Genomic DNA, 17,083 nt, shown 5'->3' with positions numbered 1-17,083 from the left:
TGTTTCTTGTGAATGGGGATGTGGAATTAGGTATCCTCCAGGTCCAACAACGTCAACAAGTCTCCTTTTCCAGTAGGCCGAGCACATGTTGAAACATGAGTATCCTGAATTTTTGGGCATTTAGGTATTTGTTGAGACGTCGTAGGTCTAGGATGGGCCTCCAGCACCCTGTCTTTTTTCTTCTAACCAGAAAGTATGTGGAAAAGACTCCAGAGCCCCCGAGCTGTAGGGGAACTAGCTCTATCGCCCCTTTTTGCAGCATGGCCCGTACCTTTTTCATGAGCTGAGGGATGTGCTGCTCCTGGCGGGTAGCCGGAGGGATCCACGGCTACCTGTGTTGAAACTCCAGGGTGCGTCCTTGGGCGAGAGCTTCCAGCACCCATCTGTCAGTGGTGATCTTTCTCCACCCGCTGACTAACCTCGTCAGCCGGCCTCCCATCGGGGTGCACGAGTGGATTGCTTCAGCGCCGGTGTCCTGGGAACAACCTCTGTAGGCTTCCTGAGTTGAGGATCTGGAAGGCTGTTGATACGATGCGGAGAAACCTTTTGAAGACCTGATCGAATTTCCCCTGGGGGAGCAAAAAGACGAGCGGTGCTGCTGGAGAGTGCACAGGGAACGAGCCGTCTCTGTTTCTGTTTTGATGGCCTGAAGGGACTCATCGACAACCTTCCCAAACAGATTCTCTTGATCCGAAGCCACTTCCCCTTCCTGGAAGAGAGCGATAGCCTCCATCCTCTTATCATCAGGGAGGAACTCCAGGATCAGCCCAACTTGTACCACAACTCCCTGTTGTACCTGGCCAGGATTGCCAGACCGTTGGCAACCCTGATAGTGGACACCGCAGTGTAAATCACCTTCTTTCCCATGGCGTCCATCCTTTTCGCCTTGTTCTCTGGACGGACCGAAGACAGCTGCCGCTGATACCACCGAATTCGGCAATGGCTGCAACCTCAGGCTCTTGAGTGCGGAGTCCAGCACCCTATAATTCTTCTTCAGCCTATCCCACTTGGCTGGAGCCATGCAAGTGTTCTTCGTGAGGGCCAGGCCCTCTTCCCAAACATCGTCCAGAAAGAGCACCGCCATGATAGTCTTCCTCTTGGCCTTGCGCCTTTGATACAAAAAGCCCTCCTTCTTGGTTTCCTTAGGCACCAGCTGAAATAGCTCGAAGGCCCTGGTGATCATGGAGTGGAACGATCCCACCTCATATGGTGGGGACACCCTGTGTGGGGCATCCACATGTGGTGATGCACTGTCTGCTGCAACAATGTCTTCGTCATCATCCGTCATTCTGGCCGTATCCGTTCCTGTACCTGTCCCTGCTGGGGGAGAAGGGACCCAACATGGTGGAGGAGGTTGAAACGGGGTGTTGGTTGCTTCCTCGTCTTCGCTGGAGGCTATTCAGGGACCTGGGGGACCACAGGTACCGGACCCAGGGGCATCCTCATCTGGTTACCAATGTGTGTAGAGTCGACAGAATATTCAAGGAAATGTCCCTCGGCTGAGAAAGCAAAACATGGAAAACTAGGCCCAGTGCCGTTGTCACCCTCCTCATCAACGTCCTCATGGACCGTATGCAAGGACTCCTGATCTTTGTCGTCCATGGATGAGACTTCCATGGTTTGGGCGACAGCCTGGGAGTGCTGTTTCGGGGCCACTTTGTCCCCTCTTGCCCCTCTGAAGGTTTGAACAGGGCCCGAGCTGGTTTCACCCCTTCTGGCATGTCTGCAGACTTTGCCAAAGTCACTGTGACAGTGACGCACCTTGGGGGAAGGGACACCGTCTGAGCCGTGAGAACAACCCTTGCAGGATCAGTGCCCTTAGCTGTTGTGGTGGTAGCAGTCGGTGACATAGTCACAGACGGGGGTCTTAGAATGTGCCAGTTGTGCCTGCTTGGGGTGTAGCCTTCTCCTCCGTAAGAGTCTTCTCAGATTTCTCACGTAGCTAAGCCGGGGTACATGACTTCCTCTTCGAAGAGGAGCTTGACTGTCGGCTGCCAATGGAGGCGGAAGGTGATGCTGATCGCGCCCTATCCACTTTGGAACCTGCATCCGCAACAAACCCATTGGACTCAGACGTGCAGCTCTTGGCTTTATCTTGGACCCCCACAGATGAGGCGCCCTTAAAGGACTTAGAAGACCGCTCCTCGGACCGGCCGGTCCTGGGTGAGGCATGAGCCTGCTTGGAGAACGGGTGAGAGGCCTTGGCGTTAAGACATGCCGCCAGCCTACTGTGCCTGTCCTTTGTTGTTTTCTTGGTGAACCCGAGGCATATCTCGCACTCCCCCCCCCCCCCTTCTGGTCCGGGTGCAGGCAGTAGAGGCATTGAAGGTGCTCGTCTTCCACAAACACATTCTGTAGCCCGCATTTGGTGCAGGGCCTGAAGAGAGACCTTCCCTCTTCCTCTTCCGTCATGGTCTGAGGGCGCGAAATAGGCCCAAAGGCCTTGTAGAATCTTTTGATGATCTTCGCCCTTGAGGAGCGCAGAACTTCACCGACAACGGGTCCCCCACTGTCGGCAGATGAAGAAAAGAGCACACAGGCTTCTTCGAAACAAAAACAGAATGTTTTACATCAAAAAACTCGAGGACTCCCAACACTGAAGCGTGCAGTAAAAATCTGAAGATGACTGCCAGAGGAGGGGCTTAAGGAGAGGACTGTTGTTGGATGGGGGCAGTATGACCCAGAGGACAGTGATTGGTTTAGAGGAGAAATACTGTTTTTAAGTGAAAGTGAAACCGTTTTTTCTTTTACCAAGGATTCCCAGCCTGACTACAGGGAACATTCATGGGCATGTGACCCCATCCTCGAATAGTCCTTTTATCCAGGATTTGGAGTGGCGTTGCCACTATCTCCATCAAGGGTAAGGATCTGTACCATTCAAGCTGGCATGGGCTCTCCAATCATGTCTGCCCAACATATCTGCCCTGTGACAGGCACACACTGGCTCCGATGAGCACTGGGTCCAGACAGACCACGCCACCATATCCGGCCACAACAAAGACTGTCACTTTTCCGGGAAAGCAGCTTTCCATGAATGGCAATTCCAGATATACAAGGACAGGAAGAAGGCCAAAGTACAAAATGGCCAAAGTACAGGTGAAAATCTCATGTCAAGTGCATAGTATGAATGGCATTATGTGGTAAAATGCAAAAGTGCACTTGTAAGAAACATGGTAAAAATATCCATTGCCACCAGTCCATCCTGTACACATTGTAATAGCAGGCACAAAGTTGCAAAAATAAAAAGTTATAAGGATACAAAGTATCCTAACTGCACTTAACTGCACTTAACTTTATGGTGATGTGTGCAGCTTTAAAACATACAAGAATTCCACTAAGGTGGACCAGTAGTGAAAGTCTTATGGACCGATCAGTTTCCCCATAAAAGTGAGCAAAAAATAAAGTCAAGCCAGGAAGCAGAGAACAGCAAAAATATAGGGCGTCCCATAGAGGTCTATGGAACGGAAGCAGCTAAAAGAACAACTTTCTTAACACCTCAACTTGACTGCTAAAATCTTAAAACTTCACACGTCCCACACCCCTTCAGACGACCAACCAGGTCTAGTGTAATTATCAGACTCAGACCCTATCCATCTCCTATCAGAAATCATTCTGTCAATTCTGCTCTCAAGAACCCGGTGGCTGCCCATATGGTTAACCGACCCGGGTCTGTACAAACCACAAACAACTGAGATTTGCATATTGGACCACAGGTTTCTGTATCTGTCTTTGCGCTATCAGACCAACAAACCCTGCCCCTCTTTCTTAGAGAGCCATGCGCAGCAAGGCCAACATAACATTACAAAGGAGGGAAATAGCTTTTCTGAGCCACCTTTTAATAATTATCACCAGCCTTGATGGCATTCCACTGATTGACAATGAAGGAAAGATCACATTTTAAGGCATTGTGCATCATTGGGGCTCATTATGGGGTTGCCTGTAAAACCCACTGGTAGGTGGCGGGTTACCGGCAACCCCGTAACACTGTTACCACCACCTGACCTCCCAGTGCTACCGGGACATCACAAGCGGTGGCAGTAACTGTAAATCCCCATTAGCATGCGGTCCCATAGGACTCTATGGAAATGGGGTCACTGAACAATCGGCACCGTTGCTAATGGTGCCGGTGCTTCAGTGACAACCATTCCGGTGGGGGCCTGAAAACACGCAGAGCAGGCCTGCGGGGGATCTGTGGCCCCTACCAACATTGTTGTAGTATGGCGTTCCGGAAAGTGTGCCGGTAGGTTGCTACATGCACCCTTATTTCCGGTCCGCCATACTTGTAATGAGGCACATTATCTCAAAGGCCCTGTATGGCTCCACATCAGTCTATTTACCTAAAATCTTCCAACCCTACCACCAATTCAGGAACCTGCGCTCATCCAATCAGAATGTAACATCTGTTCGTCCATCCCAGTATGATGAAAGAACTCAAAGGACAGGGATCACTCCTCTAGGACAGCCTTCCAGCCCACCCAAGATTGGAAAATGGCGGGAACCTACCGCCTAATTTCTGAATAGACCATTCATCTTGACTGTCAGATGCTTAAGTCTGGCACCCCTTTCAAACTCATGCAGGGCAAGTGCTTGGATTTTGCCACATTAGGGCCACTGCATTGCCACACTATGAAGGAGGAAAACCCTCAGCTCACGGATGCTTCTGCATATAACGCCAAAAAGCAAGCATACTGTGCAGCAACCCCTTCACGGCTTTGCGGTGGTGCTTTGAGGGCACCGGGGCATTGACCTTCTGCGCCCGAATGATATTCCCATACTGATTACCTGCTCAAAGAGGTACTCGATAGACGGAGGATCCAGAACCGCCCCTCCCGGTTCAATCCGAAGTCGGTCATCTCCAAAATCACTGTGCTTGGGAACATTTCGGAAAACTGCTGGCTCCTTTTCGTTCATCCCATGCCAATTTCGGAAGTAATACCTGTACCAAAAAAGGTATGCATCAGAATTAAGCAGGCTTTTCTCAACATCTTCAACACCCTACTGTAGGCACAGGATTACGATGCTACCCCGACTATTAAAAAGCACACATCAAGAAAAGACAATGCAAGTTATTTTTATTTCTGTTTCAAATTACCACAATCACTGATTCTCCTCAAATGGAGTACAGAGAACCACATTTTTTTTAAACAAAGCAGCCGAGAGCAGTGATTCTAAAAGAGATCTTGGACTTCCCCAAGTTCTTGGACCACAACAGGAGTAAAACTTCATCGCTGTTGGGTACATAAATGGTGGGCTATTTATACGATTACCTTCTTCAATTATTCAATGCCTTGACAATTAACGCGGGCAGTTTATTATGTACTGACAGACCAAAAGGCAGACCACTGCAGGGATGATTTATGATAGCACTACTTTTGGCTCTGGCACCCAAATGCATTACATTTAAAGAAACACAGAAAGGCCTCAAGCAACAGTTGGTATGTGCGGCAAGATGGCGAATAAAAAAGAAGGCACGTTGATTAGAGACTAACTTTAAGGATGCCTGGTTTGGTGAGCATATTACCACTTTGGTGGGCACTGGGCTTCAGACTCTTTCAAGTAGACTCTTAAACACAAATAACTCAGAAAGTGAGGCCTTCGGTGGACTAGGTCAAACAGCACAAGAATCCTCGTTTTGGCTGCTGATTTCCTTTGAGGGGAGTTTCTCCTCTACAGCAGCTGTAAACACCGATAGCAGTAGAAGACAAGGAAGGACTAGCTGGGGCAGGCCCAGGGAATCAACAGAGCACTCGGGAATACACCTTCAAAGGGAGCACAGCTGCAGATCTTCCCACCTTTTCCTCACTTACCTGTACCCCGTATTTTTTTTAATTTATTTATGTATTTATTTTTTATTTGGATTTATAAAAGAGCCAGCGGCCAAGGGGCATCGTGGCGGTGTTACAGGATGCTTATCTTGGACGAACAGGCATTTTACATATTAAGACAACAGTTAACATAAAAACAGTTAGAATCGTACCAAAATTGTGCCCTCACAATTACGACGGCCGAAAAAAGGCGACATTTTTTTACCCCCCCTTACACCACATATAATGTAGGGGTGTATAGTATATAATATTAATATGGGGGGTCTTCGGGGGTCTCCCCCGCATATATATATGGTGTAAAGGGGTTTTTAAAAAAAGCCAGCATTTTCGGCCATTGCAATAATCACATAGATCCAAACAGTTTACATAGTGAGAGGATGCCTGTTGAGTTACAGTGCGTGCAGTGTAGAAATACAGTATTCGTCCTGAGGCAGGTGGTGGGCTAGCGGAAAAGTTGCGTTTTGAGTGCCTTGCGGAATAGAGTGATTGAAGGTTCTTTTCTGAGGGCCGGTGCTAACGTGTTGCAGTTCATAGGACAGCAAAGCTGGAGCCTCCTGCTTTGAGTCTTTTATAGGTTGGGATCGCTAGCTGGTTGCAGTGTTGAATCTGTTTTTGTCTGTTTGAGGTGGCTCTGTGAATAGCTTCTAATAGGTATGATGGAGCAGTATGAGATAGGCATGAGTGTGTGATGGAAAGAGTCTTGAAGAGAATGCGCTCTTTCACTTGGAGCCAGTGGGCGTCACGTCTAGCCTGGGAGATGTGCTCTCTTGGGGATGCTGAGGGCTACTCTTAGAGCGTTGTTTTGAGTGGTTTGTAGTTTATTCAGGTTCATGGATAATGTGCCTAGGAATAGGACATTGCAATAGTCTAGTTTCGCTCCTATGGTGGCTCTTGCTATGGCTAGGCAGTTTTTGGGAGAGAGTTAGGGTTTGACAGCGTTTATGATCTTGGAGGTAAGTGCAGCTGAGGATGTGATCACATTCACTTGGCATGACATGGACAGTATGGAGTCTAGGTATACCCCTACAGTGTTGGCAGCTGCTGCGGTGGAGATGGTTGTGTTGTCAATGTTGAAGGATGCGTACTTGCTGTCCAGATTGTTGAGGACTTGTTTGGGGCCTACCAGTAGTATTTCAATCTTGTCCTCATTAAGAGGGAGACCGTTAGCCGCCATCCAGGCCTGGCTGATGGCATAGATCTTATTAAGAGTGGCTGCATCTTGTTAATAAGAGCCAGCGAGTGGGAGAAGGACCTGGGTATCATCAGCATAATTCGTGTGTGCTATGCTGTGATCCTCAAGGTCGTTGAAGAGCGGGAGGGTAAAAATGATGTAGACGGTGGGTGACAAGCAGGATCCCTGAGGGGACCTTGCCGTGGATGGGAGTGGGGGTTGCACAGTCCTGGTACGAGAATACTCTCATGAGTCTACCTTCCAGGAAGGAGGTGATCCAGGAAGTGGCTTGTTGGGAGAATTATGCTGAGTCTTTGAGGTGTTTGCAAAGTCAGCTGACAGGTCTAGGAACAGGAGCAAAGTTGGTTTTCCTTCATCCATAGTTTGCTGTAACAGCATTTTTAAGTCAAGTAGCACGGTCTCAGTCCTGTGGCGTGGTCGGAAACCCGATTGTCTCTTGCCTAGGATATTGTTGTCTTCCAGGTATTGTTGGATCTGTTGGTGGGTGGCCTTAGCTACTATCTTTAGCAGAAAGAGTACAGTGATAATAGGTCTGAAGTTGTTCGGTTGGTCAGGATCAAGTGATGTTTTTTTCAGAAGCGGCCAAAACCATGATTCTTTGAGGGAGGGGGGACGACACCTGTTGAAAGGGAGGCATTGATAAATGCTGTGAGGAATGGGGCTAGAGTTTCAGTACAGTCCTTCATGTGGGCAGCAAGGCAGTAGTCCCCTTTGCAGGAGGAGGGTTTGATTCCTTTCATGAGGGCTATGACTTCTGTTTCAGTAACTTCTCTGAATGCATACTCTCCGTATACTCTCCACATGTCCTTAACAGGCCACTCTTCTCATTGTAAGCATATTATTCTACGCGATTACTGCCTTTCCTCGAGTACCACGCTCCGCTTCGTTACTTCACAGATAGGTCAACTTATTCAGCAAACTAAGGAGGCCAGCTGCAGAAAGTGCTATTATTGCACGTGATGGTGAGATTTCACTGCCCAATGACCAGCAGGCAGCTTTATCAAAACATTTATAAACTCATATGTCGCCAATCAGAGCGAATGCCATCAATGTCATCCATCTAGAAGTACAAATATCTTCTACCTACAGCAATCTCAGAACAGAAGGGTGTCCAGGCAGGCTGCCAGCATGAGGCTAATGGCATGCTTGAGGTCTGTCGACACTTGCCCGCTTTCCTTATGCGTTTTCAAGTGCCAGAGCTGCAAGCATTCATTGCAGGCCTGCTTGTTCTTGACTGTGTGCATGACCCCGGGGTTTAGCACACTCTGTGACACAGGCAGACCCCCCTTGGGAGAAGCAATTTTGCTGGCTGAGTCTGTTCTTTTGCTTGTTGCGGGATCATGATACTGACATGAGTTCAGAGGTCGTCCACTACGAGACACTGCAGGACGGATTATTAACAGGGCTGCTACAGTGCTACTCATTGTCAGGTAGCTTGCTCTTGTAACGCTGGGAACTGAGTTTTAGATTACATGGCTCCAATGTGCACAGAGCAAGTGGGACTATGACACTTCATGAGTGTACCCAATAAACAAATGGGGGGCAGCCTGCCTAGCTCCACTTTCGGGGACGGTGCTCAATCTGCAAGCGTCCACCTTGCCAAATAATGGGCACCGAGGACACTCGATTTCTAATGGCAAAAAGAATTGTAGGGGAGATCGAGTGATCTGCACATGATCAAAACATTCTGGCTAGGTTGAGAAAGCAAGATTCGGAACCACATCATCTGGTTTACAGTCAGCAATTCGGCACTTCACTACAACTTATACCTTTCTTCATTCTGGGGTTTATGAATTCTTGTAGCACACCAAAAAAGTGTCCAATTTATTTCAAAGCATTACCACATTTGTCTAGTGAGACAAAATAGCAAAATGGAAAATAGATCTGCCCAAGACCATATAGTTCTGGTCAAATGGGGAAACCAGGATTTGCATTACTGGAATTATTTCCCCAAAATGATCAGGGTCGCTGAAGTGACATCATATAACTCTTGACTGATCAAGGACACGACGGGAAATTGCATGAAATGATTCTCACCTCAAATATTTGCCAGTGGATGCTTTTGAGACAGTCTTTACTGGCACCTGGGGATTCATCATGTCAATAACTAGTGACTGACAAGGCGCACAAGAACCTAGCTGCTAAAACCCTAAAAAGCAGAAGGTTACAACCGGGATCTACTGGTTTCAAAGGATCCCTCCTTCACTGTATTTGTACTGGCATCTATTACCAGCTTCTTTTATCCTCTTCCTCCAGCAGACTAAGGTCTGGATATCCCTGGCTGAGTACAATACGCCACTCCAAGGAAAAGCCTTGGCGCTCTGAAACACCTAGAGTGGAGATATGGCACCGTATGAAACCATATGAACTTAACAGAACACCTATATCTGGCACCTGAGGAACAGGAAGCTGAAGTGATTTCCCCAGCATCATACAATTGTGGTCGAGTATGGAGGTCTGAATTGGAATTCACATCTACGAGTTCCTAACTCTGCAGTTTAGCCACTAGGACACATGCCCCATTCCTGACCCACATTTCTCTTGACTTAAAATACTTAAAACTGGGGCACTATTTGGAAGGTAACATGCAGACGTATTTGAAGATAATGTGATTTGGCCAAGATAACAAACAATTTTGTTTCAAGATGATCTGCCAGGATCAGAATGAAAATCGCACTACTTCTCCATTGGAGCCCATGTGTTCTTCTCCATCCTTCTGATTCCACTCAGCCGCATTTTCCCTCTTCCCCTCTGGAGGTGGATCAGTATGTGGGGAACATGAACAAGTAACAGTGAGAGGCAAGCTTGAGAGTCAGTGCCCTTGCAAAGGAAACTGAATGGAACGTTGTGGATGTATGGGGAAGTGTAAGGGCAGTATTTTTTTTAATGGTCTGGATAGAGTGTGGATTTGGGGTTTGACATAGGAGTGGGGAACTGCTTGTGGAGGAGTTGATGGAACGCAGGAACGTTTTGGTTGTTGTGATTAAGTGGAATGAGGGTAAGCCAATCCATTTCCAAGCTGGATAATTTACGCCCCAATCATTATCGTGGCTGATGTTAACCTCTTAAAAATCTCTAGTGCCCACTAATTTCAACCTGGTTTGATCCATTCCAATCACTTCCTCTCCTACCTCAACAAAATCCCTACTCACACTACCAGCATTGCTTTTCTTTCTTCAAGCCTCACCACAGACCCATCCCCTTCTGAACACTCACTGACTTTGATGTCAGCATTCGTCCTACGCTTTTACTTCACCACCACCTCATCCACCACTAAAACACAAATGTATACCAGTCTCCATGCCTACCTGTCAGAACGCCAGGCCTTTCTCCATGCTTTATGCACTTCTTGCACTGCTCGCGCATCCTAGATCGACCAAGCATTCATGGATAGCTGTCTGACGCTCAAGTTCCACTTCTAAACACCACATCCCCTCTCACACGTTTACTTATTCCACTCATCACCCCCAAACCATGGGTCACACGCGCCATCTCCTCCTCTTGCACTCTCCTTACGAACTACAAAATTGCTCTCCAGAATTTCGATTCGGCCTGCTCTCCGTTCTAGTCCCTGGAAGCTATGCTGCACCCTCCACCACTGCTCTATCGCTTCATCCATCTCGGCCAATGACTTTGCCTCATATTTTCTCTTAAAGAACCTCGAAGATGATCAGCAAACTCACTATATTACCAGCGACTGCAAGATGAAAAATGCAAAACCCTCATAACAATCCCTCAGTATATTACATATATTACAGAACTGCGGTCGTTCACCAACAGTGACCCACTGTATGATATCATAGGAAACCACAGGCAGGAGGAGGAACTGGCCAAGGACTAATACCAGGCCCTCATAAAGCAATATACAATGCACAGGAGAGCAAAACTAGAAAGCACAGCAAGCTAGAATACTACAGGTCATTGCTGTCGAACAGTAAACTTGCAGATTACCTGATCTTTTTGTATACAACAACACAGTTAAAGACTTAGTAAATACAAACTGAGAGACCACAATCTGGAAATAGAGACTGTCCCACATAGCTCAAACAGGAAGCTCAGGGATGGGAATCAGGAGAAGTAAAGAATGAGAAAAACGTTATCCTGCAAAGTCATTCAAGACATGTATTTCAACACATTTGTTGAGAATGGTCTTGGCCAGTGAAACTGGACAAGAACAGTCCTGCTGCATCCTAATAAAAACGTCAGAATTTGCACAGAGCAGAAGAATACGTGCATGCATGCCACCAAAAAAGACAAAGCAATATGGACTTTAGAAAACAGATCCAAACCAAAACTATCATTACTGAAGGGAATAGAACATTTTAGTATGCCATGTATTTACTTTGGCAATATTTGCCTAACATGTCATGCCAATAAAGTACCTTGGACCTCATTACAAGTTTGGTGATAAATCTGCTGAAATACCACCAAACGGATTTACCAGTACTGTCACTTAGTCCAGAGGATTTACCGCCGGATTACAAGTGGTGGTGGTTGTTGATAGACCCATTTATTAGGGTCCATAGGACTACATGGGGATTTTGGCAGAATTACCGCCAGCGGTAATGTAATTCCGACGATTGTGCAGATTTTCAGCAGTCAAGAAGAAGATTTACTTCCAGGTTTTTGCTGGAAATACACTCTCCACTGCCGAAATTGTAGTACAGCGGTAACGGAATTCCAACTCTGTTACTACTTTTTTCTGCACCGCTAATACTTGTGTAATGATGCCCTTTTTATTGCATTGCTTTACATGTTGTGACAGCATCTGGGGTCTGACCCTGTCATGGGGGTATTGGGAACCTTCACAACTTGGGTGTTAACCAGTGCTACCCTGTCCCAGAGGCAAGGAAGGGCAGTTGGAAAGGGGAGCGGCTAAGTCTGTAACACTTATCACCCTCATGCCTGTTAAACTCGGTACTACCCACTGCCACCCAATGCTTTCCAGTACAGTTTTTCACCAGTGCTCTCTTCTTTTTTAGAGCAAGACCTCGAGCGCACAATGGTGGCAAAATGCTCAAACAAATGGGAAGCCATTGAACCTTGTCCATAACCAAAAAGCATTCTGGCACACCAGAAAAGCAAATAACCCACCGCAGAGAAAGAAAGATTCATTTCCAGAACCACAAAATGTCAGAGAAACAGTCAGAGAAACAAAACTGTGCTGAGAACAGGCTTAGATGAGTTTTAAGGAGCAAGTTACTTACCTGTAACTGTTGTTCTCCGGCATGGGTTTGGCATGGATTCACATGCTCATGAACATTCCCTGTCGTCAGGCCGGGAATCCTCGTCAACAGAAAAAACAGTTTCACTTTTGTTTATAAACTGTCTTTCTCCTATAAACCAATCACTGAGTTCTGGGTCATACTGGCCCCAGCCAATAACTGCCCTGTCCGTAAGCCCCTCCTCTGGCAGCCATCTTCAGATTTGGTAGCACGTAAATTGGCAGAATGACCAAGAAGAGCCGCAGAGGGGCAGGAGGGAGGGATCGCAAGTGAATCAATGCCAGACCCATGCTGGAATAGAACATATTACTTAACGTTCTTTCGACTGGATGTTCACCCCACATATTCCTTATCTTTGATATATATCCAGCTGCTTGCTGCTGCCTCAGAAATGTCTTTTCAATAGAGGGCGCTGTGCGTCAAAACCTGGTCGAGTTGATGTCCTTCGGAGGCTTCCGTCTCGATGACGAAGTAACACGCGCAGCACCCGTTGGCCTCAGTTCAGTTTTGACGAGAAGATTACTGCATTGCGTCCGACGCTAAGAGAACGTAGACTGTAAGCGCAAGAGAAGTTTCCTGCAGGGAAGCCTGAGAGGGGCGATAAGGGATACGTGGGAGGAACATCCAGTCGAATAATAAAGTTACTCACCGTAGTGACTACCTTACTCCTAGTCCATAGTCCCCTTTCCTCCATACTTATGGGACATTCCTCCATCCTGTAGGACGGGACCGGAGCACTTTGTAAAAAGCATCACATTTTTCAAAAATGTGTCCTTCCTCTCTTTTTACATGGGGTACCACAGGAGGCCGTAACCCCACCCTCCTTAGCTCCGGCCAGCACATTGCCCATCAATCCTTTTCTATCGCCATGTCTATGACCTTCAAGCAATAACAGAGAAAACATTATAGAGGGGACGGTGGGCGGGCGTATGGTGGAAAGGGGACTATGGACTAGTAGTAAGGTAGTCACTACAGTGAGTAACTTTATTATACTCCTACGTCCCGTCCCCTTTCCTCCATACTTATGGGAGATTCCCAAGCACTCCTCACAGGAATTACGGGTGGATAGAAACTCCTTACTGAAACAGGTTCCTAAGCACAGCTTGACCGAACTGAGCATCAGCCCCGGAGCTCAGGTCCAGACAGTAATACTTACAAAAAGCCGATCAGGAGGCCACGTAGCCGCTTTCGCAATGGTCTCCCAGGGAACATATTTTTCGAAGGTAATGGCAGCCGATGAGCATGAATTCCCTTTGGGGCCTTGAAGACCCTGAATTGTATACGCCTCATAAATCTAATTTAAAATAAGCTAAGATGTTCTGTCCAGATAGAACTTAAGGGCTCTTCTAACGTCCAGGCAGTGAAGAACCCTTTCGGCCTCTGAAGCCGGGTCTGGGAAGAAGACAGGCAATGAAATTGACTGATTCAAATGAAAACCCAAGGACTACCTTCGGAAGAAAGGCGGGATTCGTCCGCAGGACAACCTTATCCTTATGAAAAGTAAGGAGTGGATGCTCCACTGACAAGGCCTGAAGCTCACTTACACGCCTTGCCAAAGTCACAGCAATCAAAAAGGACACTTTCCACGAAAGGTACCTAAAATCGACAGTAGCCATGGGCTCAAAAGCCTTATGACACAAGGCCGTAAGGACCACAATCAAATCCCAATTTGGATGCAGGTTGCGAACAGGAGGATAAAGATGCATCAGGCCCGCAAAGTGTCTTTTAATGACTGGATTAGACAGTGAAAACGAGCACTGGTTAGTGGAAAAATAAGCGGCAACAGCCGATAAATAAGTCCTGCAAGACAAGACATGGTTGCCAGACTCTGCGAGATGTGAAACAAAAGACAGGATCATGTCGATAGTAGCCTCCCTGGGGTCCAGCTGCTTAGCCAAACACCAGTGGCAGAAACAAAGCCATTTACTTCTATACTGAGATCTTATAGAGGGTTTCCTGGCTGCCTGAATGATGCGCATGTTACCCGCGGACAAATTGAAACGCTCTAAAGATCTGATCTCAGGCACCAGGCCGCCAAGCTGAATGATTGTGGGGAGGGGTGCCACAGCTGCTGATCGCTCTGATGAAGCAGATCGGGGGCCAGCGGAAGCTTGAGCGACGGGCACAACGATAGATGCTGAAGCTCTGGAAACCAAAACCTGGCCGGCCACCAAGGGGCTATGAACAGCAGGGAGCAATTCACTGTGTTCCTCTGCTTGCAAAGCGTCTGATGGATCAGAGGAAGGGATGGAAAAGCGTAGGCCTTCATGTTGTGCCATGGAATCTCGAGAGCCTCCCCCAGTGAGGAGACTCTGAGCCCGTTCCTGGAGGCATACAGGGGAAGCTTCCTGTTTGTAGACGTTGCAAAGAGGTCCACTTCTGGAGTGCCCCAACAGCGAAAAATATCCAAGAGGATCTCTGTGTTCAGTTCCCACTCATAGCTGACAATTGCTCGTCAGCTGAGGGCATCTGCAGTGATATTCAGCTGGCCCGGGATGTGTCCTGCTACCAGCCAGATACCATGCTGAATGGCCCATTCCCAAATGGCAAGATCCACAAGAGGAGGAGACCTGGTGAGACCTGGTAACCCCCCTGCTTGTTGATATAGAACATGGACACTGCATTGTCCATTGCGGACACGGATTCCCCTTGTTGACAATGCCTGGTTTGAATGCTTTCAGCGCCAGGAATATCGCCAAGAGCTCCAGATAATTTATATGAAGCTGTCTGTCCTGTGGCGACCAAAGATTGAACACCTGAAGATGAACCAGCGTCGCACCCCAACCCAGAAGGGAGGAATCCGTCGTGACAGTCAAAAGTGGGCAAGGATCCTGGAAGGGAGCGCCCGCCGACAGATTGCAGAGAGACGACCACCACAAGAGGTCCGCCCTCAAAGGTGGAACCAGTATCATTTTGGAATCTGGGTCCACTGCTTGAAGCCATGAGCTCCGAAGAGCCATCTGTGTCCGCCTCATCTTGAGACGAGCAAGAGGAAGAGTCAGCACGCACGAAGCCATGAGGCCCAGAAGCCTCTGGAACCACCATGCCGACATGCTCTCCGACTGCATAAACACCTGACACGTGGCCAACAGATACGCCATTCTGTCCCCAGTCAGGTACACTCTGCAATCGATCGTGTTCCAAAAAAACCTCAGGAAGATCAAGTCCTGAGAGACCGTCATGGAGGATTTCTGCCAGTTCACCGACAGCCCAAGGTGGAACAGGAGCTGGAGGAGAGACTGAAGGTTGCTCAAGGCTTTCAGTGGACAAGGACTGCGCAGCAGCCAATCGTCCAAATACGGATAGACATGGACACCCTGTAGCCGAAGATAAGCTGCAATGACCAACATCTTCGTAAAGACACGCGGTGCCGCGCTGAGACCAAACAGGAGCAAACGAAACTTGAAATGTTCCTCCCCAATGGAAAACCGTAGGTATTTCCGATGCGGGTTCCAAACGAGGATATGCATAAAAGCATCCTGAAGGTCCACCACGCTTAGCCAGTCGCCCTTCTGTAGAGAGGACTTTATCTGACAGGGGGTGATCATCTTGAATTTCTCTTGGGGCAGAGAAAGGTTGAACTGGGAAAGGTCTAGGATGGTGCGCAGGCCAGCCTGGTTGGGTTTGGGCACCGTAAACAGACGGGAGTAGAAGCCCTCCCCTCGCTCCCCTAGGGGAACTGGTTCCACCGCCGAGATCCAGAAGCTTCTGGACTTCGGCTCTGAGGGAGGGCATCCCCGCCTGCTGGAAGGGAGGATTGAAGGGTGGGGTAGGGGAAGGGGTAAGCGGAAGCCCGCCCGAGCAACGGACAAGACCCACTGATCCTCTGTGATGGTCTGCCACGCCTCCCAGTGAGATGTAATGCGCCCTCCCACCGGGGTCTCGTGCGAGCGCTGAAAAAGCTCATTTAGCGGGTTTCTCAGTGGCCAGACCCCCAGATCCTGAAGAGGAGGCAGAGTAACGAGAGAAAAATCGGCTTTGCTGCTGACGCCGACGGGAGTATACAGCTGAAGGATCGACTCAACATGTCTTTCAATCCAGAAACCCCCGAAAAACAGAGCAGGACCGAGGCTGCGAGGCCGTTCTCCGAGCCCTGAAAGGAGGTTTCACCAGAACGGACAGGGACTTGGCTGTCTGGGTGCTGTCCTTAGTCTTAGTCAGCTCTGCATCCGTTGACGAATGGAACAGTTCTTTGCCTTCAAAGGGCAGGTCCAGAACTTTATCCTGAACCTCCTTGGAAAACTTTGTGGCATGAAGCCGAGCCTGACGAGAGGTGTCCAAGCCAAGCATGAGGCCCTGAGTCGTGGTGTCGACATGATGCGCCGCAGCCTGCAGCATATCCTGTGCCAGGACTCTGGCATCTGACAAGCCAGCCTTAAAATCGTCCAGCTTGTCCACAGGAATGAACTCCTCAAATTCCGACAGACCTTTCCACATTTTCATATTCGCGCCCGCTAATATGAGCTCTGTGTTCACCTGGCACAACTGCAGGGCCGAATTAGCAAAGATCCTCCTCCCCAAAAGAGTCAAGCAGCTTGTTAGCCAGTACCTGAGCCACCGCTGTAGAAGACGCTGATGCCGGTCTGGATTGTAGCATGGCGGCCGCCACCACTGTGGCGGAAGGGAGCGGGCATGACACTAAGGATACCTCCTCCGAAGTATGAAGCCTATAACAAGCGTCAATCTTTTTGTTAACGTGCAGTCCAGAGTGTGGCTTATCCAGGACCTTGCGGACCTTGGCCAAAACGTCCTTCTGGAAGAACAACCCGGTGCGCTCCTGAGGAGACAAGGTGAACGCCCCAGAAAGCACGCCTTCTTGCGGAGGGGGTGCCTCAGGTACT

General features: G+C 48.4%; 1 protein-coding gene across 2 annotated transcripts in view; it reads right to left on the bottom strand.

The window, feature by feature from the left end:
- Positions 1–17,083, bottom strand: part of TYK2 (tyrosine kinase 2) — a 1,212,497-nt gene that overhangs the window by 704,737 nt on the left and 490,677 nt on the right. For both annotated transcript variants that reach the window (XM_069604089.1, XM_069604090.1), the window contains exon 4: positions 4,783–4,936. In XM_069604089.1, coding sequence (XP_069460190.1) covers positions 4,783–4,936 — 154 coding nt within the window. The remainder of the gene's footprint in view (positions 1–4,782; positions 4,937–17,083) is intronic.

Source organism: Ambystoma mexicanum, chromosome 3q, assembly GCF_040938575.1.
Source record: "Ambystoma mexicanum isolate Mex_15411 chromosome 3q, UKY_AmexF1_1, whole genome shotgun sequence".
NCBI classification, from domain to species: Eukaryota; Metazoa; Chordata; class Amphibia; order Caudata; family Ambystomatidae; genus Ambystoma; species Ambystoma mexicanum.
The sequence above is the reverse complement of the archived record's forward strand: the minus strand, read 5'-3'. Positions and strand labels throughout refer to the sequence as shown.